This window comes from Furipterus horrens, unplaced genomic scaffold (genome assembly GCF_987537825.1).
Source record: "Furipterus horrens unplaced genomic scaffold, mFurHor1.1.pri manual_scaffold_2, whole genome shotgun sequence".
NCBI lineage: Eukaryota > Metazoa > Chordata > Mammalia > Chiroptera > Furipteridae > Furipterus > Furipterus horrens.
The window spans coordinates 66,288,542-66,313,465 of NW_028327172.1; the positions used below are offsets into that span (position 1 = coordinate 66,288,542).

At 34.6% G+C, this 24,924-nt stretch overlaps 1 protein-coding gene across 1 annotated transcript in view; it reads right to left on the bottom strand.

Moving 5' to 3' along the window:
* The window catches only part of CNTN5 (contactin 5), a 524,441-nt gene that overhangs the window by 478,670 nt on the left and 20,847 nt on the right, over positions 1-24,924 (bottom strand). Inside the window, exons 3-4 of the mRNA XM_090267326.1 lie at positions 13,269-13,392; positions 12,978-13,153 (exon numbers count right to left, since the gene is read on the bottom strand). Coding sequence (XP_090123452.1) covers positions 12,978-13,153; positions 13,269-13,392 — 300 coding nt within the window. The remainder of the gene's footprint in view (positions 1-12,977; positions 13,154-13,268; positions 13,393-24,924) is intronic.

Below are 24,924 nucleotides of genomic sequence, written 5' to 3' on the forward strand. Positions count from 1 at the left end.
TGAAATGTCTTTGCTAACATTTTCTTATTTATTTTGAATCTCTGTTGCAATTGCTAGAGACAAGTGTTTATATACATCCTAGAAAATCATTCCTATCATAGGTCTCAGAGGGGGATTCATTCTGAAGGCCACTGTGGGGCTGAAAGTTATTTATATACTCACTTATTCTGCAAACATACTCTGAGTGTTCACTATGGACTTGCATGTTAGTTGTTTGTATTAATATAAAATAATGAATAAGGTATGACATTCACCCTCAATGAATTCACAAACTTGTAGAGTCAGTGGTGTGTTCAAGCTCAAAATGGCTTTTGGGAAACAGAGATGATTATCATAAATATTTGCAATGCAATATAATAAGAAACAATTATAATAGGAACATAGAAGAGACAGAGACAGACAGAGAGAGAGAAAGTTGATTGTTGAACACTAGTCCAGAAGACAGGGAGAACATTTCAAGTAAATATATGCTATCATAAACAAGATTAAAATGTTTTGAGGGCTATATATAGTTTATTAAAGCCTGAGTATTAGAGGAAAACCTGGAAATTCAGACAGAGATTAAGTAATAAATGGCCTTGAGGACATTTGTAGGAGTTTGCACTTTATTCTGAATAGATTAGAAGTCTTTACATTTTTTCTTAAAAGTCTGATCAGATTAGTGATTCTTGGGTAGGAGGAAAAGTGAACAAAATAAAGAACAGTAACTCTTTGTCTAAATACATAAAAACAGACATTTAGATCAATGGGACAGAATAGAGAGCCCAGAAAAAAAACCCATACACATATGGTGTATTAAATTAGGACAAAGGAGCAATGGGAAGAGAATAGCCACTTCAGTAGATGATATTGAAAAAACTGGACAGATATATGTAAAAAATAGAACTAGACCACTTTCTTACATCATATAAAAATATATGAAAAATGGATTAAAGACTGGAAAGTAAGATCTGAAATAATAAAACTCTTAGAAGAAACCATAGATGGTAAGCTACTTGACATAGGTCTTTGCAATGACTTTTTGAATCTGACACCCATGAAAAGCAACAAAATAAAATAATAAATAAATAAACATTGGGACTACATTAAAATAAAAAGATTTTGCACAACAAAGGAAATCATAAACAAAAGACAACCTACTAAATGAAATCAAGTATTTCTGAGTCATATATGGGATAAGGAATTAATATCCAAAATATATAAAGAATTCATACAACTCAATAACAAACAGACAATATAATTTTTAAAATGGCAGATATTTTCCAAAAGAAGATGCACTCATTACCATCAGGTACACGAAAAGTTGCTCAACATCACTAATTATCATGGAAATGCAAATCAAAATCACAATAAGATATCACCTCATACCTGTTAGAATGGCTATTATTAAAAAAGACAAAAAAATCAAAACAGAGGATGTAAAAAAAAGTAACTTGTGCACTGTTGGCAGGAATATAAATTGGTGCTGCAGCTATGGAAAACACTATGGAGGTACATCAAAAAATTAAAAACAAAGTTAGCATATGACCCAGCAATTCTATTTCTGGGTACTTACCTGAAGAAGAAAAAAAAAAAAAAACCTTTAACTCAAAAAGATATATGCATACTCTCATGTTTAATGCAGCATTATTTATAATAGCTTTGATATGGAAACAGCCTAAGTGTCCATTGTTGGATATATAAATAAAGAAAATGTATTTACATACACAATGGAATATTATTCATTCATATAAAAGAATAAAATCTTGCCATTGTGACAGCATGGATGGATCTCGAGAGCATTATGCTAAGTGAAATAAGTCAGAAAAAGAAAACAAATGCCACATGATCTTACTTATATATGAAATCTAAAACAAAAATAACAAATAAAAAAGCTTATTGATACAGACAAGAAGAGAATAGATTGTAGTTGCCAGAGATTGGAGGGGAAATGTGAGAAAAATAAGTGTCAAAAGGCACAAAATTTCACTTGTAAAATAAGTAAGTCATGGGGATATAATGTAAAGCATGCTGACTATGGTTAATAATGCTGCATTTCACATTTGGAAGTTGCCAAGAGAGCAGATCTTAAAGTTCTCAAGAAAAACAGTTTTTTAAAACTATGTAAGGTGATGGAAGTTAACTAGACTTGTAATGATCATTTAGCAATACAAAAATTTAGAATCATTATGTTGTACACCTAAAACATATATTTCAATTAAACCTTAGTTTTAAAAAATAAATATAATTTAAAAAATAATTTAAAAGAAAAAACAAATAAATAAATGCATTTATGTCCATAAAGACGGGCCAAATGGCCTATGAAGTGGTTACCATGCCCCAAAACTCCACGGTTGTCCCTTAAGTCCCACCAAACGGAGAACAAAAGTCTGGCATAAATAAGTCACCCTGGTCCCATCTTGATCTACACTTAGAGACTAAGCACCATAAATATACCTCAGGGGTACAATCTTATTCAATCTATAGACTAGTTTAATAGCCAATGACTGAGAGTATCCTAAACAAAGCTGTGAAAGATGTTTAAGGCCTTCTACACAGACTCAGACAGAACCATTTACAGTTTGAACAACACTCTATTGCAGTAAGTTGAAGAGGCCATTAATTAAAAAAATAAAAATCCCCTCCTTATACAGAAGTTGACCTACTAGGATTTATAATGAGAAACCCCATGTAAACTCCCCAAATTTGCCCAAAATACTAAATTTACGTCAAAACAAAAACACTGCAGAAAGCTCACATAGAAACTGGGACCACAAATTCATGGTTTCTGAGACCCTTCTGAGCAACACACAGCTAATTAATTAGTCTTTGTTAGGGGTTATCTCCTTAGTTCCTTCTATTTCCTTTTTTTTTAATGGGTAAAATATCAGCTAAACCTAACCACCATGCAATTCTTCCACTGGGTGTTACAAGGTTGTGGCAATAATAATGTGTTTTCTACTTCTCTTGAAATAATATTTGTATTTTATTGAAAAAAATCAAAATTCTAGAGGATATGAAATAACTAGGTTAAGAGGATTGGAAAAACATTGATAGAATTTTATATCTCTCTGTCTGGTTTTAGCAATCTTTACTTAAAGTTTGTAGGCCAAAAGGTGAGAGTCTAAACTCTAAATATTTTCAAGCTTGACATGGTATTAACAATAATCATTGTCTTCTATAAGGCAGAATGTTTCCCTAGAAGAAGATTAAAGTTTAGGGGATACCTATACCTCACTTGGAAAGGAGAAATTCACTTTACAAATTAGGATTTTTATATTTTGCATTTTCAGCATCTTCCTCTACACTGACTTCTTTCTACCACCATATACCACTATATTTCACTGTCATGTCATGTCAACAAAAGTCTGTTATACATCCTCATTCTGTTGTGGCCAACATCAATATCCACTGTAATATCTTATACTTTAATGGCATGGAATCTGATTTCTGCCTCTATCATTACTGAAATTGGTTTTTAAAGGTCTCAAAATATGACGGTCTTTTCTTTGTGTTAATTATAGCATTTGATGCAAGTGACAGTTCCCACATTAAAACCCTGAATGCCGTTTGTATTCTACTCTATGTTATTGGTCCTCACTTGCATTTCTCTGATCTTTCATATCTTGTCTCCTTCATTAACCCCCTTCTTTCTACTTTTTCCTATCTTTATATCAGAGAAATGTGTGTATTCCTAAAGGTTATTATAACTTCTCTTGATGATTTCATTGAGTATCTCACTGTGTTTTGTGGACAGTTCCCACCTACTCTTTCTGAGCACCAACCAATATTTGTAAATGTTGGGTATATTCTCCTAAAAGACAGAATAAAGCTACCTCAAACTCAAATTATTTTATTCTCTCAGAATCTTGCTTCTCTTCTCTGTGTGACTTTATGTAACATTATGAACTGTTCAATTTAATTGATCAAAGCTTATGATCTTGATGTCATCCTAACTCCATATTTTTTATACATCCACCTTCACTTATTCAATTATTTGAAAATTCTAATTTATGTTTGAGCCTTCCAGAAATATCTGTTCTATTATATCTCAATTCATTAGGATCTTCAAGACCTTTTTACCTAGATTACTGAAGTGACCTACCAACTTGACTTTACCTGCAGAGTTCTCCTGGATACATACTCTTAGAGTAACCCTCTGATTATCTGCCCTCTGTACACTTATAGGGCAAACTTAAAACTTCTGTGCAATTATGGTAAGCCATTAGAAATTTATGTAAGGACAACATGGTCAGAATTGTTTTACATAGATTATATCACAATAATGTACAGAGGGATTTTAGCGAGGTTAGGGTAGGATGCAGAAGAGAGAAGTGAAAAAGTACAAAAACTGGACAGGAGTCCCAGGAATCCCAGGGGGAGATGGGTGTACAAACTACTGAAGTAGACATAGAGTAGAGGGATTTGTACTGATTTTGCTAGCCTCAAGAACTGTATGGATATGCATTGTTCACTTTAAGCTCCCTAACATCTAGAAAAATGCCTCCCACAGAGCAGAGATCAAGTACATGTTCTATAAATAAAACAACTACAGACATGCTAAGCAAAAATGCAATGCATATTTAAGTAAGGTATAGTGTGGAACAAAGAAGATTATAAATGTGAAGTATAAAGTTTGGTCTGAGTCTGAGGTAGTAACTGTGTGACTTTGTAAAAATAACTTGACATCCTTGAGCTTCACTTCTCTTTTTCCAATTATAAGTAGGTCAACAATAAAAATCCCTCATAGGGTTGATGTGATGATTGAAAAGGACAACGATGCATTGAATGTGTTTAACAGTTTGACTGGCTTTTAATTTCCCCCTAACTGTCACTCCTTATGTTTGCATTATTATTATTCTATGTGCATACAAACATACATACATACACACACACACATACAGGGTGTCCCAAAAACTGTATACACACTTTAAATAATTATAAAGTTGGTGTTTATTAAAATACGTTTCATTTTCAAAATGTAATAGAATCTACAGACATTATTTAATTGTTTGGTCAACACCTGTTTTCAATCTGACGTCAGTTCTGGTCCAGGCACTGATGACAACGGGAAGCAATGGAATTGCAAACATCACCAAATAGCAAGATGGGACCCCCCCACACTACCATCACAATGTGAGATTCTACCTTGATGAGATCTTGCCAAACAGGTGAATTGGATGAAGGGGTTTCATAGAATACCCTCCGTGTTCACCAGAACACCACTAAACTTTTCTTTTTACGGGGATACTTAAAAGACAAAGTCTACGCTATGAAACCTGCAACAGTCGCTTAATTGAGAGCAGCCATTGAATGAGAATGCACACAAATACCAAAGGAAATGTTTCATGATGTTTGTGATTCCATTCCTTAGTGTTGTCAGCAATGCCTGGACCAGAACGGACATCAATTTGAAAACAGACGTTGACAAAACAATTAAATAATGTCTGTAAATTCTATTACATCTTGAAAATGAAATGTATTTTAATAAACATCGACTTTATAATTATTTAAAGTGTGTATACATATTTTGGGACACCTTGTATATGTGTATATATATATATATATATATATATATATATGTGTGTGTGTGTGTGTGTGTGTGTGTGTGTGTGTGTGTGTGTGTATGAGGTCTGTCTGGAAAAAGTTCAGCCATTGTTAATATAACAAAATGGTTTGCAGTTATCGATGTAACCTGGCAGCCAAGGAAAGTGGACTGTAATGTGCATGTGTGAACAATGATGACTTCATTGTACTAGTCAGTGGGGGTGGTACATGCCATTGAGTAAGCATGTGTACTGTGTGGGAACCACATTCAAAATGACTGAGAGAGTAGAGCAATGAATCTGCATCAAGCTTTGTGTTAAGCTTGATCATTCCTCCATGGAAACTGTTCAGATGATGCAGAAGGCCTCAACTATGAGCAACTGATGATTGGCAGCTTCGTCATGACAAGCACCCACTCATGCATCACATCTTGTACATTTTTTTGGTGAAACCTCAAATCACTCAGGTGATTTAGCTCCACTACAGCCCAGTATTGGTGCCCTGTGACTTCATGCTTTTCCCAAAACTAAAATCACCTTTGAAAGGACAGAACATTAGACTGTTGATGAGATTTAGGGAAATATGATGGAGCAGCTGATGGTGACTGGGAGAACTGTATGAAGTGCCAAGGTACCTACTTTGAAAGGGACTGAGGCATCGTTGCCCTATATATAATGTTTCCTATATCTTGTATGTTCTTCATTAAATATCTCTATTTTTCATATTACATGGCTAGATGCTTTCTGGACAGACCTCATATAAACATCTACACCTATACACATCTATAAATTCTTATCTATATATCTATCTATGCATATAAATGAAGGGTAGCAATGTTTACCACCTGGTGTGGAAATTCAGTCAAGGCATAAGAACTCCAGGCTGGTTAATATATATTCTGCTTTTATTTGTTCATCAAAGAAAGATTTTTATAGAATAAAATAATTTTAGAAAGTACTTGTATTCCTTATCTGCCCCAATGTTCATACTTTCTTGTTTTATATTAGTGTGTTTTTATTCACCTGGATTATAAATTATCTTGATATGGAGCTTCTATTTTATCATGTAAATGGCACTATTAGTGAGATTTAAAACTATGTTGTACTTTTATGTCTTGGTTTGTTTGTTTTTTTTCATGCTGGAGAAAGATCTTTAAAGACACTCAGCTAAATATTAGAGAACAGTGAATTGGGTAAATGGGCATGAGTGATCTTGGTCTTTCTGTGTTGTTTCACACAATGTGAGCAAAGAACTGCCTAACTGCATTTCTAAAGAAAGGAGGACCACCAAGGCCAAATGTAATCTGGATCAAGTCAGGTAAGTAGGGACATTTTGCTGGAAGTCATCTGTCACATATGGACAGAGTTATTCATGATTTCTTTAATAATAAAATCATGTATTCACATTTACTTTAATTGATAAAATACTTACAAATTTATAATTTATGTTATAGAATTATGTATTTGAGAACAATTTGCCACACATTTCAGTGTTGATTCACTTATCATAACTGTTCTTTAAAACATAAAACTATGCATTTTTAATTTAAAAAAATGTTGTGCTTTCAAAAAATCTATACTTTCATTTGCCAAGAGGTCATACACTAAATGTTACTATATCTCTTGTGATCAGAATAATCATCTTTTAAAAGAAAGACAAACCATATTGAGTGATAATTTTTGTAATAAAAAGAGTTTTTTAGTTTATAGAAGATCTTACAAACTATTTTGTAATAAAATTCAATACTTTTGCAAATAATAAAATTATCCATGCCACTGTGACATCATATTAATTAATTTTCAAATGATTTAATGAAGTTATTATGTATAAAACCTCATAGATGAATAAAGCAAAGCTTTGGAAATTCTGTGGAGTTAGTAATTATTCAAATAATTTCATTGGATGTTAAATGCTAGAAAAATGTGCTTTTAAAGTCTAATTTTACTTTAGGAGAAAAAGCTAGAGAAGTAATTTTTGAGTTTTGTATGAAAATGAAAGGTTATAGGGCTTAAATACAAAGTCTATAAAAATCATATAATCTCTCAAAGAGTTGAGTTTATTTTAATTAACTGCCTCAAGGAAAACTAATGAAATATTCTGAATCAAAATCATCTAAATGCCCCCAAAAGCAATATGTTTAAATTTAGATATGAACTATCAGTTTACGAGGGATGGCATATAAAGTTATTTTTGAAGCAAGAGACAGCATAAGGAGATTTTAATCTTGAGTCATTTTATGTTTGACTTGCTTGTAAAAGTTATTTCTAAAAATCCAAACTGTGGAGAGACTGATGTAAGCTTTGGATTTCTGAAGGACATTTGAGAAGTGTGTGGTGTCACATTATCAATTCCAAATTCTCATCACCATGGTAATAAGCTAACCTAGTGACAAAGTCTTACATGGTGTATTCTTGCTTGCCACTGAAGAGAAATCACTATACCTGGTGAGGAAATTAACCTCACAATGAACATAAGCTACAGGAATAAAATATACTTTGTCAAAATAATATTATTGATAACCAGTAACAATCATCACTAGCAATAATATGCCAACTTTTTGTTAATGTCTCTATTTCTGAATTTAAGAAACAGTTCACAGACATGACTTTTCCACCTAATTAATTTTTATTATACCCTTACAAGGTATGTATTTATTAATGCTAAACTACATTATTAACATTAACTGAGCTGAGCCATGTTTTTAAGTACTAATTTAAGGAGAGCTTAAAGTGAAAGATCCTCATGGATAGATATTTAAACATGTGAGTGGCAGGTTAAAAGGGGAAGATGAGCAAGTATGCAGCAGCTGTTCAAATGCATTAGCTGCTCAAATCAAAATTTAAAAAGGATTTATAAATGAATGCAGTGAACAGATTTATGATTAAATTCTAGTTATGTTTAAAGAATTGGCTTGGTTTTATGTCAGGCTAATTAAACTTGCCATTGAAGTGATGTAGGGATACTGTTATGATCTCTATATAAAACCTCAAATGAGAAATTTCTATGAAAATTAAAAGTCAAGAAAATAATTTCTTCTTTTAAGGAACTTTGAGAAAATTAAAATCTTTAAATGTTTGTATTTTTTCTTTTGCTTTGACCACTGGGAGTCCTAAGACAATATTTATGTCTTGACTACAATAATTATGAGACATTATGGCCTACACTATCTTTACCTCTATCTATGAAATGTACTTTTTTTTCCTGGTGTTCTATTTACCTATTAACATATTTATCTTTTATGGTACATAATTTTATATAGCAAGTCATTAAAATAACCTTTGGAGTGAGGTTAAGAAAACATGCATTAATATAAATAACTTGCATAAATATAGAAATATATTTGCTATTTTGCATTTGTTGTTATATTGAGTGACAAGTAAACTGGAATAAATCTTTAAAAGAAGCTGAATTTGTTTACACTAAACTGAATTTTTTCACACACTAGCTATAATTTTTATCATTGCTAAATTACCAGGTAAAGATGCCAACACTCACTTCCTTATCATTGTTCTCTGCAAAAGCCAGAATCCATGACATAATTATCAGTATTTGATAATAGCCACAGTAATCTTTGTCCTGTCTCAAATGCATTTAGAAAATTTAGCTTTCTAGGCCCTAACCATGTATCATCCAATTAGTTTTTTTTAAGTATAAGGAAAGAGAATTATCAAAACATATGATAGTAAGAAAAAAATAACTACATAGCCAAGTTACTATAAGTCCCCAAATTCAAGACCTATAAAGGACCCAATGTTCCTTAGTATTAAACTGCCATAAGAAATATTAAGCAAGGGGTCTATTAATTAATTTGAACAATGAGAAGAAAGGCAAAATGATTACATACTTATTTTTGTTACTAGTACTTATTTTTATTATGTAGGTATTAATAAATTAATCTAAGATGGTGATTGGTGAAGAAAACATATAAGGATTTTTTTAAAGATTGCAATATAATTATAGTTAAGAGAGGAATCAAACCCTGACTGTGTGGCTCTGTTGATTGGTCATCATCTTACAAAGGGCTACCAGTCCAATTCCCAGTTTTGTCACATGCCTGCATTGTGGGTTTGGTCTACTTCCTCTGCTTCAGGGCTCATGTGAAAGACAACCAATCAATGTTCCTCTCTCACATAGCTGTTTCTCTCCCTTTCTTTCTCTCTCTCTTCCATCTCTTTAAAAATAAATTTTTTAAAAATTTTAAAGAGAGATATTAAAATAAAATTGAGTATGTCATAAAATGAATATAATACATATTTAGAATAGGAAAAGATTGAGTACCCCTAGAGTTAAATAAATGGTATCATCTGTAAAATGAATGTACATTTTATGATACAACAACTCATGCTGGTTATGAGAACGAAATGAGTTAATGTATTTAAAAACATTGCTGCCACAGAATTAAGTATTCAGTAAATACAGAGGTGGGCAAAAGTAAGTTTACAGTTGAGAGTAAACTTATTTATTCTTGTATTATTATTTATTATTATACTATGTTTCATACTAATAACTGTAAACCTACTTCTTGTCTATTTTATTTTAGAAGACCACAGTAGAGAAACATATCTAATAAAGTCTCTCTCTCTCTCTTTCTATATATACACATATATACATATATATGTATAGTAAAATTAATGTATAAAAGGTAAAATGTTTTCATAGTAAAATTATAAGCTGACTGAAGTGTAAAATTATAACTAAAATATAAGCAAAGACAATAGATGTATTAATAAAAAGTTTTATAATTTTCATAACTTGCAAGTTTGTCTAGTATTATGACATTTATAACATTTAATAGACTTGTATTCAATTTGAATATTTAATTATATGGGTTTAAATAATTATTTAAATTTACTAAATATATGTTTTTAAATGGTATTGTATAATGAATATTTAAATTTTACATAATCATTGATTGACATAAAGGATTAATAATTTTAGCTTAAGGTGTGTCAAGAGTAATGAAGTTCCTCCACCCACAAAAGCTCTTTAAACTTTAAACATTATATTAACAAAAGATAGTGAGTTAATTTTCCTTGTATCTATGAAGCTGGACATAGAGAATCATGATATAAAGGAAAGTTGGCACAAAGTTTTTGATCTTACTTTACCTTTGTATCCTTTTACTTCCTTTCAGAGCCTCCACTTTTTTCTCACCAAATTCCTACCTCATTTTCTGCCCCTAATCACAAAATTACCTTGATTCCTAGAACTGTATCACACTCATGCTCACACCCAAGTACACTAGAAAGCAAGTTGATCAACTTCACCTTTTGTCCCTCTCTTCTACATTTGCATTTCCCCCCAAAGATTACCTGGAAAAATAGATAAAACTAAATCTAAAATACTTAATTTTTATATCATTGATATAGATATAATGATATTTAGTGGCAGACTGATTTTGAGCCAGGAGTGGCCTTCGCTTTGTAAATGGCTAACTGCTTCAACCAGACATGTTTGGGACCTTACGCATATGTGTGGTCTCCAGAACATTGTGTTGAGTCAAGTGCAGTGGGAGTGGGGAGGGGCAGGGACATAAATGTTACCAAAAAATACATATATGTGGCTATCCATATGTTTGTTAAAAATAAAGCAAATGTTGCTCTAAACTAAGCACAACAGCTTGGTGCTGAATAAAATAGACAGATGATGATGATAACAGATGATAGATAGACAGATAGATAGATAATAAACAGATAGACAGTTAATATAGATAGATAACAGTGACCTTTCCTTGACTAGTCATTGAACAGTAAATGCTGGTACCAAGGTGCTCACTGCAGGTGGGGATCAGTATTTGGTAGCTGTGACTAATCTCTGCAGGAATCCTAGGAAACTCAGTCATACAGACATGTAAGATCTTGACTTTGGTTGTTGAACACACAATACGATATAAAGATGATGTGTTATGAAATTGTACCCTTGTAACCTATATCATTTTATTAGCTGATGTAATCAAAATAAATTAAATAAAAACATTTTTTAAAGACATGTAGGATGTTCTAGTAAATATATTTCTGCTCTGAAGCATGAAGAAAACTTCACATATTTTGCCACCACTGCTGATTTTGAGGGGCGGGGGCGGGTGTCTGGTATACAGGCTATTATGAATTGGTGTACATGTGTCAGATTGCATAGTGCAAAAAGAAAGCTATAAGCCAGTATTATTTGTACATCATGTTCTCTGGATTTGCTGTATCTCTCTTGAAAAGACTCTATTTAACAGAAAAGCAATTAGGAGGATTATTTTGTTTATCAGGTTACTCTTTAGGTGTATACTAAAAAGCAATAGGTTTTTTGATGCACCACATAATTATTTTCTAAAATAAAAAGGGTATATATAGGCTACTATTATGGTATATTTAGTGTATGTAAAGTTCATATATAAACTCCTTAGCCAAATATACATTAAAAGATAATACTTAAATTTTTCTAGTACCTAGGTCAATGTTCTCCAAACTAATCCATTATCATTTCTTTCCTTTTCTCCTTCATAGGTCTATAATAGGTTGTCTGCATTCTAGGTTAATTAGAAATAACATGTGATAATGATTATATAATGAAACATCAATTATTTCCTTCTTCAGGGTATAATTTTAACTTAAAAATCATTTTGTGATGAATTATGTAACCAATATAGTTACATATAAATTATTAACACAAAGATTCATGATCCTCTTATCTATATTGTATAATTTGTAATCCTCAAGAATTTAAATCAAGTAGGATTACTTACTAAGAAATAATACTAAAGTTTTTGTTTTTTTCTCTTTTTTTACCAAGTAGTCTATCCTCAATTTGGTATAAGTCCTCATCACAATGGAAATAGTTTAAGAGTTTTAAAAAATCAATACACTTAGTTAATTAGATATATGATCTATTTTAGAAATGCACATATTATACTACATATGTATCATTACATGTAGTGTCTTCTTTCTAATAAAAAATATTGGGACAACTGGTCAGGAAATTCTAGTCAGAACCTGAAATATAAGCATTTCAGAGGCATTTCTTTGATCACCTGACCATAAGCAGAATTTTTAAAATATTTTATCTTATGTCCAGAAGAATCTTTACCCAGTAGACTATAATAAATCGTAGAAAAAATAAAAGCAGATAAGTAGATATTTCAAAAAGCAGACAGAATTAGAAATCTATTTTTATTAGATTACAAAAAATATCTGAGTTCTAAAAATAAAACCTTATGTGCTTTTATGAATAGGATTTTTAACTTCCCAGGATAAAATGTGGTTTATTTGAAAAGGGCAAATATTTCAAAGAATTTTAAAATATCTTAGAAAGAAATGTATTGTTTTCCTAATTCAAATACTTACCAAGGTTTTTCACTGTTTTAAAATTTGAGGCCTTACACTTTTGCCTAACTAAAATTTAAAATTAAATATATACACACTATATACATATACATAGAAAAAAAAAACATAAACTTTACTCACAGGCAAACTGAAGTATGGCTTCTCTACTAAGAATACTTCCATAAGTGTTGGCTGCTAGACACTGATAATGACCAGAATCTTTTGTTTCACTTGGATTGTTTATAATGAAGGTCCCGTCTATCAAACTGTAGCGATAGTCACTTTCCAAATCAATCTCTGTTCCATTTCGAAGCCATCTTAGGAAAAATCAGAAGACAAATAGTAAAAATGACTTGATACTTTGGGAGTGCCAGAGTTTCACTGAAGGGAATTTTTAGGATTTAAGTAAAATGAATAACAGTGAACTTCTACCTGTAATTGGGAACTGGGTTGCCACGAACTTCACAATTTAGTGCTACTTTCTTTTCCTCAGAATCAGTGGGGAAAATTATATCATCTGGTTCTTGCACAAATACAGGCCCATAGTCCACACTTTCTGTAAGGACCAAAAAGACACACTTTAAAATTTCTTAAAATATCAAGACATACTTTTTCTCAACTATGTATGCATTCAAAATTCTTGCTCTTTTCTTGTACTCAAAGGCATTTTACCAAAAGAAAGGTACAACCATTAAATATATTGTTTTAGTACATTGCAGAGAGCTAAATAGAACATTTTTTGTAACTGACTGAAATAGCTTTTAAAAATATGATATGTAATGATAAAACAAGCATTTCAATCATTGTTTTTGTACATTTAAAAATATATGTCTTTGTATTTATCTGAAACAGAGTATTATATAAATAACAGTTAAAAACATTATATAATGGTTTTATTCATATGTGGAATCTAATGAAAAAACTAAACTAACAAGAAAAATGGGTACATACACCTACATGGAGAGCAGGATGACAGCTGGAGGGGATAGTTTAGAGGTGGAGAGATTGAGCAAAAAAGGAAAAAGGACTCACGAATATGACAACAGTGCAGCTATTGTGGGGAGAAGAGGGTAGAAGGGGACTAAATGGTAATGAAAAAAATTACAATAAAGATTAAATAAAAGCATTATTTAAAAATTGAAAGTTTGTAAAAACTCTTAGAATGTTGAGAATAATATACAATAAAAAGTTATGAGTTAATATTGTGTTACTGTTCAACACTACAGGTATGAAAACATCAGCCTTCATGCATTCTTCATATATTCCTCTCTTTACTAATTCAATCAAGCACTACTTAGTGCTAATACTGCTGGAGAATTGTGGAAAATTATGTAATGCAAAGAAATATATTCTCATAGAACAAGTAAAATATATCTTCAAAAATTTAACTGAACAAAAATGTCAAAACTGTACAAATTAAATTTTCACCAGTAAGTAAAATAAATAGGGACATCAGAAGAGAAAAGGTGTAAAAAGGAAGAGCACATAAACTTACTAAGTGCCTATCATGTGCCAGATGACAGAGTCTATCTCATTTAATTAGTTAACACTCAACGAAAGTCTATAATAAAGGTAATTTTAAACTAATGAAAATTTCATGGAAAAGTGGAAATCAATATGGACCCCAAATATCAGGTTGGGTATGAGAAAAACAATTCTGCTAGAGAACTGATGACTAAATGTGCTATGGAAATGTAAGTCATGTTAGCCTTCAGTAGTGCAAGAATTTACAGGATTATATGCACACCTAGGATCTATTCTATAACATCCTCAATTGTGAACTCAGAAAAAAAGTACAACTTTTTGCTTGATTTTTATTAGTCATGAATTTGATTACTTGGTAACCTTATATCAAGATTCTCACCTTGGCATGAGTGGCATTTTGAGATATTCCATGTTGTTTGACTGTCCTATTCATTATAAGATATTTATCATCATCCCTGGCCACTAGTCACTAGATTCCAGTAGTGCACCTCCCCAAAACATGATCATCAAAAATGTGTCCAGGCATTGTTAAATTTCTCCTGGGATCAAAATTGCCCCTCTTTTAAAACCACTGCTTTAGAAAAATGAAGAGGCAAGATTTTAGATAAGACATAGTTCCAATGTCTGTATTAAACAGTTACAGGTTTATATCCTCCATGGGTAACCACAAGAAAATTCAAGCATGATTGTCTAAGGAAACTTGAACTTTAAAAATTATAATTTAGAGTTCTGGCCAAGATGAAGGCATAGGCAGACATGCTGTGTCTCTCTCCACAACTAAGAAAGAATACAACTACCTCAAAACTAGAAACAATTAGAAGTTTGAGAAAATCAAACTGCATGGAATTCCAACAAACAAAGATATAAAGAAGAAATACTCATCCAGACAGGTAGGAGGTGCGGAGCTGGGGCAGAGAAGACACGGTGTAGTGGTAGCAACAGTGGCTGCAGTGGCAGGCCGGTGGAAAGCACAGTTACATGTTTTAAAAAGTCAGGAGGGACACCTGGGGAGCATTCTGAGCTCCTCACCAGACCACGCAGCTCACGGTCCCAGCACCACAGAAAATCAAGCCTCATTGTTTTTGACTGTGCAAACCAGTGGGGGTTGGGGCAGAGGCAGAAACTGCTGTTCTCTCAGCATAGTCCGCTTGTTTAAAGGGCTCCCACAGTCCTAGAATGTCCGCAGACCCATCCACTCTGGGACGACAGCCAGGGCAACAGCTAGAGAGGTGCCAGTCCCATACAAAAGTGGGAGAAGTGCCTGGAAAAGTGGCAAGTGCTGGGCAAGCATCATTGTTCCCTCTCAGATTCCTCCCCCACATACAGTGCCACAATGTGGTGAATCAGGTTGCCCTGTACTGACAAATCCCTAAGGCTCTGCCCGTTACAATGTAACAGGAGTGACAGCTCTACCTAAGACACAGAGGCAAACAGACCCAGGAGACTTCCAGCCAAGATAGAGGCCTAGACCAACATGCTCCTTCTCCCTCTGCAACTAAGAAGGAATAAAACTATCACAAAACCAGAAATTACCAGAAGTTCCAGAAAATGAATGGAAGTTTAATGTATGAAGTTACAAAGAAGTGGTGTTCATCCAGATGGGTAGGAGGGGTAAAGCCGGGGCAGAGGAAGCAGCAGCAACAGCGGTGGGATGGCGGTGAGCACAAACACCTGTTTTTAAGAGGAGGTGAGAAGCGCCTGGGGAGCACCCCTGGATGCAGACAAGACCCGTCAGCTTATGATTCCAATGCCAGGGAAGGCAGATCCCCATTGCTTTGGACTGTGAGGCCCAGAGAGTGTGGGGATGGAGAAGGAGGCTCCCGGTCTCTCAGCGGAGAGTAAACAACAGGAATCCATTTTGGTCACCCGCCCCCATGCAAAATGCCAGTGTGGTGAGAAGGGTCACTTGGTTGTGACGAGTGAACAGGGCTTTGCCCCCTATAGCATAGGAGGTGTGACAGCCCTGCTGAGGAAGCAAAGGTAAACATAAAATGGTCAGGATGACACAGATCATGATAGAGATCCTGGTGATGCAGCTGACCAGAAACCAAATATCTAATCTAAGGAAGCAACAGATAGGAAATCTTTCTGAGGCATAGTTCAGAGCTTTGGTTATAAAAATGTTTACAGACCTAACAGCAGATCTCAAACAAGACAGGGAATGAATGAAGGCTAGTCCTGCTGAAATGAACAAAAACACATATGAAATTAGTGGTGAGGGAAAGAAAACCAGGGATCAAATCAACCAATCAGAACATAGGGAAGGAAACAAAAAGTGAGGAAAACGAGGAGAGAGGCTCAGAAACATCTCAGACAGCTATAAGTGGGCCAACATCCAAATACAGGGTTGCCAGAAGATGAAGAAGAACTAGAAACTGAAAAATTATGTGAAAAAATAATGAGACAGAACTTCCTTAACTTGGGGAAGGAAATAGACTTACAGATCCAGGAAGCACAGAGAGTTCCAAAAAGATTGGACCCAGGGAGAACCACGCCAAGACACGTTATAATCAAAATGTCAAAAATTAAGGATAAAGAGAGAATCTTAAAAGCAGCAAGAGAGAAGAGAAGAGTCATGTACAAAGGGGTCCCAATTAGACTATCAGCTGACTTCTCAAGGGAGACCCTGCAGGCAAGAAGAGACTGGCAAGAAATATTCAAAGTAATGAAAAGCAAAAACTTACAACCACGATTACGCTATCCTGTGAATCTGTCATTCAGAATAGAAGGGCAGAGAAAGTGCTTCCAGGATGAAGTAAAACTGAAGGAGTTCATTAGATTCAAACCACTGTTATATGAAATGTTAAAGGGACTTGTTTAGGAGAAAGAGGATAAAAACTATGAACATTAAAATGAAAACTGTATCACAACAACCAACAACAGAAGCTAAAGAACTGAAACAAAGGCAAACTAAGTAGGCAACGAGAGTGGGAAGAGAATTATAGGTATGGGGAACATATTGGGGGGAGGTCAGCAGGGAGGGGGAAGGGGAAAAGGGAGGGAGATGCTGCAGGAATTAAGAAGCATAGTAGAGAGTGGAGTAGACAGGAAGATGTTGAGAAGAACTATATGCACAACAAATGGGCATGGACTAAGGGGGGTACAACTGGAGGGAGGAGGGTCACTGGGTAGAGGGTAATAAAGGGATAATAAATTGGGACAACTGTAACAGCACAATCAACAAAGCACATTTTTAAAAAATTAAAATTGAGAGATGCAGGAAGATGGTGGCAGAGTAGGCAGCAGTGTTTTCTGTGTGCTCCCATCGCAGAAGGACTTGGAGTAGATTACACTGAGTGGAGTGAGTGCAGATTTCAGATAGGGCGAACGGAGAAGGGAGAGTGGGAACAGCATGAAAGAGGGCAGAAAACTCAGTCCAAGCTCTCCAAGCAGAGTCACTGGGCTTCCCAGCCTGGCGTCTCTGCTGCACTGCACCCAAAATGGTCAGCTGCTGACAGGCTCATTAGTCGGGATATTCTTGGAAGCTTCCTCCTGCAATGGGCGCCAGAAACAGCAAAGTCCCAGAGGGAGTCAGCGAGAAGGTTTGGTTGAAACTACTGGTGGCGTGGGAAGACAGTGAACAGCGCAGACTGTGAGAAACTGTGAGAACTGAATCTAGGTGGGGACTCCCTCAGCTGGCAACTCTTGGCTGGCAACCCTGTGCCCTAGGCGCTCACACCAAGGCTCCACCAAACAAAAAAGCAGAACTGACCTGGGGAGAGGGTCCCATACAGGAACGCTGCAGCAGAACTGCAGACTCGGTAGGGACCCCAAGCAGGCAAATGGCACACACAGGCATACAGGCAGGGATGAAGGCCGGTGCTGCAGCTTGGAGGCAACACAGAGACTTTTTTGGAGGAGGAGCAGAGATAGGACCCAAGGCTGGGCAGGGACTATTGGCATGCTCACTGGTTCACCAGCAGAGTAGCATCACTAGACAAGCCTGAGAAGGGCTAGAGGGTGCCGCAGGACCAGGGTGCAGGGACTCAACTAAGTGTGGCTCACAGCAGAGTGCTGCATCAGGCCCATGAGTGAGAGAGTAGCAGCCTCAGAACCCAGCTAGATCTCCTCACAGCCAGCCAGCCAGAAAAGATTTTAAACCCATGGAATTTTGACGAGGGGCAGATCCAGAAAAAGAAGACAGCACTCAAATGTTGTACTGGGGAAAAACTCTTTAATCTGTTTCCTACCTTCTCTCCCTCCTATTCTTCTCTTATTTATTTATTTATTTTTGGTGTCTTTTTGTTTATCCTCCTTCTCACACTAAACATATAGCATATAACTGCTATATAAACCCAATACTATACACTTCCACTTTCTCAGTTCATTCTGCATTCTTCCCTCCCTCTTTCAACATAAAATGTAAATATTATTTACTATCTAGCATAGCCTTGACCCTATTTGCTACTATTAATATTCTACCATCTTTCCTCTCAAAAATTATCTTTCTTTCATTTAAAACAATTCTTATCTGTTTTTCCTATAGTATAATAGTCTTAACCTCTTTACATTTATATTAATAGTGGCTCATTTGCTGATGATAGTGTGATTGTGGGTGGGAGATATTTTGGAGGGTGTGGGTTTCTTTCCTGGGTTGTGTGTTTATGTTCTGACAGCATCTCCACAAAAGAACTCAAGACAAGTTGGGCAGAGCGACTCTCAATCAACTAGCCAGAGGGAAGGATTCACCAAAGAGCAATGGAAATACAACCAGACAGCTGAAACAAACAGTATTAAAGGTATCCCAAGAGCAACAAGTTCAGGAGATCAAAGCGGCTACACCACTGAATCCCCCAGGTCTCCTATACAGAATCTCATACCATGGGAAATCAAAGCAGACAAATCTAAGAAACAAAAACAAACAAGAAGCATCCAACATGGGGAGATACAGAAACAACATTCCAATGAAAGGAAAAGTAGAATCCCCAGAAAGAGAGCTAGATGAAACAGAAATAAGCAAACTATCAGACATGGAATTCCAAAGAATGGTTATAAGGAAACTCAATGAACTTGAAAAACTCAGAGAAAACTACAACAAACTCCAGGGGAACTACAAAGAACTCCAGGGAAGCTACAAGGAACTTACAGAGAACTACACCAGCATAAAAAAGGACATAGAAACAATAATAATAACCAGAAAGAAATGAAGAATACAATTTCTTAACTGGAGAACACAGTAGAATCAATAAAAAGCAGGATAAACAAAGCAGAGGATCAGATCAGTGAGTTAGAGGACAATGTGGAAAAAAATTTCCAGACAATACAACAAAATGAAAAAAAAAACTTATGAAGAATGAAGAGAGTGTAAGAGAACTGCTGGACAACATGAAATGAAAAAATATTCATATCATAGGGATACAAGAAGATGAAGAAGGGGAGCATGGGACAAAACACCTGATTGAAAAAGTAATGACAGAAAATTTTCCTAACTTGATGAGAAAAAAAGTCATGCAAGTTCAGGAAACACAGAAGGTCACAATGAAGATGAATCCAAAATGGCCCACTCCAAGGCACATCATAATTAAAATGGCAACATTCAAAGACAAAAAGAGAATCCTAAAAGCAGCAAGAGAAAAACAATACATAACATAAAAGGGAGCTCTGTTAAGGCTATCAGCTGATTTCTCAACAGAAATTCTACAAGCCAGAAGGGAATGGCAAAAAAAATATTTCAAGTAATGAAAAACAAAGGCCTACAACCAAGAATACTCTACCCATCAAGGCTCTCTTTAAAAGTGGAAAATGAAATAAGGAGTTTCCCAGGCAAAGCAAGACTAAAAATATACATCTCCACCAAACCAGCATTGCAGGACATGCTAAAGGGAATGCTTGAAGAAGAAGAAGAAAGAGAGAGAGAGGAACACAGGTACAAAGGGAAATGAATAAATACATGTCAATAATAACCTTAAATGTAAATGGATTAAATGCTCCAATCAGAAGACATAGGGTAGCAGAATGGATATGAAAACATAATCCACATATATGCTGTCTACAAGAGACACACCTCAAAACAAAATATGTACACAGAGTGAAAGTGATGGGATGGGAAAAACTATTCCAAGCAAATGGGCATGAAAAAAAAAATCTGGGGTAGCAATACTTATATCAGACAAAACAGATTTCACAACAAAGACAATAAAAAGAGACAAAGAAGGGCATTTCATAATACTTAAGGGAACAATTTATCAAGAAGATAGAACCCTGTTAAATATATATGCACCCAACATAGGAGCACCCAAATATATAAGAAAAATACTAGGAGATTACAAGAAGGATATAAACAGCAACACACTAATAATAGGGCACTTTAACACCCTATTATCAACAATAGATAGTAGGGCACTTTAACACCCTATTATCAACAACAGACAGATATTCAAAGCAAAGAAACACCAAGGATATTGAGGCATTGAACAACATACTAGATCAAAAGGACATAATTGATATATACATATAACATTTCACTCCAAAGAAACAAATATACATTCTTTTCAAATGCACATGGAATATTTTCAAAGATAGACCAGTGGTAGGATACAAAACAAGCCTCAACAAATTCAAGGGAATTGAAATTATATCAAGCAACTTTTCAGACTACAATGCCTTGAAACTAGAAATAAACCTCAAAAAAAAAAAAAAACTTCAAAGATATTCAAACTTATTGAGAATGAATAACATGACATTAAATAATGAATGGGTTAATAATGACATCAAGGAAAAAATAAAGAAGTTTCTGGAAACTAATGATAAGGAACACACAACAACCCAAAACCTATGTGACACAGCAAAAGCAGTCCTGAGAGGAAAGTTCATAGCAATACAGGCCTACCTGAAAAGAATAGAAGAATCTCAAATTAAAAGTCTAACCCTACAGCTACAAGAACTAGAACAACAACAACAAACAAAGCCCAGGGTGAGTAGAAGAAAGAAAATCATCAAGATCAGAGCAGAATTAAATGACATAGAGACTAAACAAAGAGTTCAAAGGATCGACAAAAGTAGGAGCTGGTTCTTCGAAAAGATAAACAAAATTGACATGCCTTTAGTCAGACTCATTAAGAAAAAAAGGGAGAGGACCCAAATAAACAAAATCAGAAATGAAAGAGGAGAAATCACGACTGATATCACAGAAAAACAAAGGATTGTAAGAAATTACTACAAACAATTGTATGGCAAGAAACTTGACAACCTAGATGAAATTGATAAATTTCTAGAAACATATAATCTTCTAAAACTGAATCAAGAAGAAGTAGAAAGCTGGAACAGACTGATAACAAAGAGTGAAATTGACACAGTAATAAAAAACTCCTGGCACACAAAAGCCCTGGACTGGTTGGTTCCACAGGTGAATATTTTACAAAACATTTAGGGAAAAACTAATGCCTACTCTTCTCAAGCTCTTCCAAAAAAATCCAAGAAGAGGGAAAACTCCCAAACTCTTTCTGTGAAGCCAGTATTACCCTAATTCCAAAACCAAGTCAAGACACAACAAAGAAAGAAAACTACAGGCAAATACCGCTGATGAACAGAGATGCTAAACTCCTCAACAAAATATTGGCAAACCGATCCAGTAACACAATAAAACAATCATACACCACGATCAAGTGGGATTCATCCCAGTGATGTAAGGATGGTTTAATACTTGCAAATCAATAAATGTAATAAACCGCATAAACAAAATGAGACAAAAACCACATGATCATATCAATAGATGTTAAAAAGGTATTTGATAAAGTACAACACCCATTTATGATGGAAACACTCAGCAAAATGGGAATAGAGGGAGCACACCTCAACATAATAAAGGCCATATACGAGAAACCTGAAGCCAACATCATACTCAATGGACAAAAACTGAAAGCATCCTTCCTGAGATCAGGAATGAGACAAGGATGTCCACTCTCTCCACTCCTATTCAACAGAGTCTTGGAAGTTCTAGCCATAATTAAACAAGAAGGAGAAATAAAAGACATCCAAATTGAAAAAGAGCAAGTAAAACTGTCATTATTTGCAGAGGACATGATAGTGTACATAGAAAACCCTAGAGACTCCATGAAAAAACTACTTGACATAATTAGTGAATTTGGCAAAATGGCAGGGTACAAAGTCAATATTCAGGATTCAAAGGCATTTCTGTACACCAGCAATAAAATATCAGAGATAGAAACTAGAAAAAAAAATCCCATTTACTATAGCAACAAGAAAAATAAAGTACCTAGCAATAAACTTAACCAAAGAGATAAAAGACCTCTATTCAGAAAACTACGTAACACTGAAGAAAGAAATTAAGGAAGATACAAATAAATAGAAGCAAATACCATGTTAATGGATGGGAAGAATCAACATCATTAAAATGTCCATACTACCCAAAGCAATTTACAGATTCAATGTAATCCCTATTAAAATACCAGTGACATATTTTACAGACCTAGAACAAATACTTCAAAAATTTATATGAAACCAAAAAAGATCCTGATTAGCTAAAGCAATCTTGAGACAGAACACAGCAGGAGGAATCACAATATCTGACACCAAACTATACTACAAAGCCATTGTGATCAAGACAGTCTAGTACTGGCATAAGAACAGACATATAGATCAGTGGAACAGAATAGAGAGCCCAGAAATAAGCCCCGGTCTGTATGGTCAACTAATATTTGACAAAGGGGGAAGGAACATAAAATGGAGTGAGAAGAGCCTCTTCAACAAATGGTGCTGGGAGAACTGGACAAGAACATGCAAAAAAAATGAAATTAGACCACCAAATTATACCACACACCATAATAAACTCAAGATGGATCAAAGACTTAAATGTAAGCCATGGCACCATAAAAGTCCTAGAGGAAAACATAGGCAGGAAAATTTCAGATATCCCATATGGCAATATTCTCACTGAAAACATCTCCTACGGCAAGGGAAATAAAATAAAGGAAAGAATAAGCAAATGGGACTACATCAAACTAAAGAGTTTCTGCTCAGCAAAAGAAAATGTCAGCAAGATGAAAAGGGAACCAACCATATGGGAAAACATATTTGCCAATGATACCTCAGAAAAGGGATTTTTCTCAAAAATAAAGAACTTACACATCTCAACACCAAGAAGACAGAGAGCCCAATTAAAAAATGGGCAAAGAACCTGGACAAACACTTCTGAGAGGAAAATACACAGAGGGTTCATAGACACATGAAAGAATGCTGAACATCACTAGCCATCAGAGAGATGCAGATAAAAACCACAATGAGATACCATTTTACACCGTTAGAATGGACATCATCAACAAATCTCCAAATAACAAATGCTGGCGAGGATGTGGAGAAATTGGAACCCTAGTGCACTGTTGTTGGGAATGCAGACTGGTGAAGCCACTATGGAAAACAGTATGGAATTACCTGAAAAAACTAAAAATGGAACTGCCTTTTGAACCAGCAATTCCACTGCTAGGACTATATCCAAAAATCCTGAAACCCCAATTCAAAAACACTTATGCACCCTTATGTTCATAGCAGCACTGTTTACAAGAGCCAGGTGCTGGAAACAGCCTAAGTGCCCATCTGTAGAGGAGTGGATCAAAGAAATGGTGGTACATTTACACAATGGAATACTATGCAACAGTAAGAAAGAAGGAACTCCTGCCATTTGCAACAACATGGATGAAACTAGAAAGAATTATGCTTAGTGAAATAAGCCAGGCAATGAAAGAATAATACCATATGATATTACCTGATACAGGAGACTAATGAACAACACAAACAAATGAAAAAAATTGAAGAAGGAACAGAATAACAGTTATCAGGGGGGAGGTGGGAGGGAGAGAAGGGGAGTAAGTAGGGGAAGGGTCTAGTCAAAGAACATGTATAAATGACACATAGACATGGACAACAGGGTGAGGAATGACTGTGAGAGAAGGGGTTGGCTGGGTGAGGGGGAGCAATGGGGGGAAAATGGGACAACTGTAATAGAAAAACAATAAAAAATTGTAATTGGAAATGATGTATACCTTCATACTTAAAATATAGGTAAATTGATTTTCTTTATTTAAAGGCATCATGTGTGCATTTTAGGAAGGGAAGCAAAAAAAAACTGTTCATGGTGTTCTAAACATTCATCCAATATAAACTGAAAAACAGAACTCCCTGTGGATAGACACTAAGAAATATTTTCTTTAGTCCTAGATTATTTAGCTGAGTTCTTTTCCTTAATCTAGAACAGCAGCAATAACAACAAAAATGAAAATATTTGATGTGTTTCTCTACACCAAGTTTGATAGCTGTCACTTAGAACTTATATTCAAAAACGAAAATAAATGATTGAATAATTAAATAACTACAGGAAATTATAGTCAAAATACTGTATTTGTTGTTATATCATAATAAATTGATAAAAGTTTAGAAAAAGACATGAAACCTTACTGAATTTTTAGAGTTAAGCTGCACAATCAAGTCATGAGAAAATAATCCCCTCTAATTTTTCACATTAAAAGTGATTATTTAGATAGATATAAATACCTATGAGGTATACAATTAACATTTAATAAGTATATTTGATATATTCCTAAATTACAAAACTCAAGAGCTTTAGAGTCAGACACACTTGGGTTTAAAC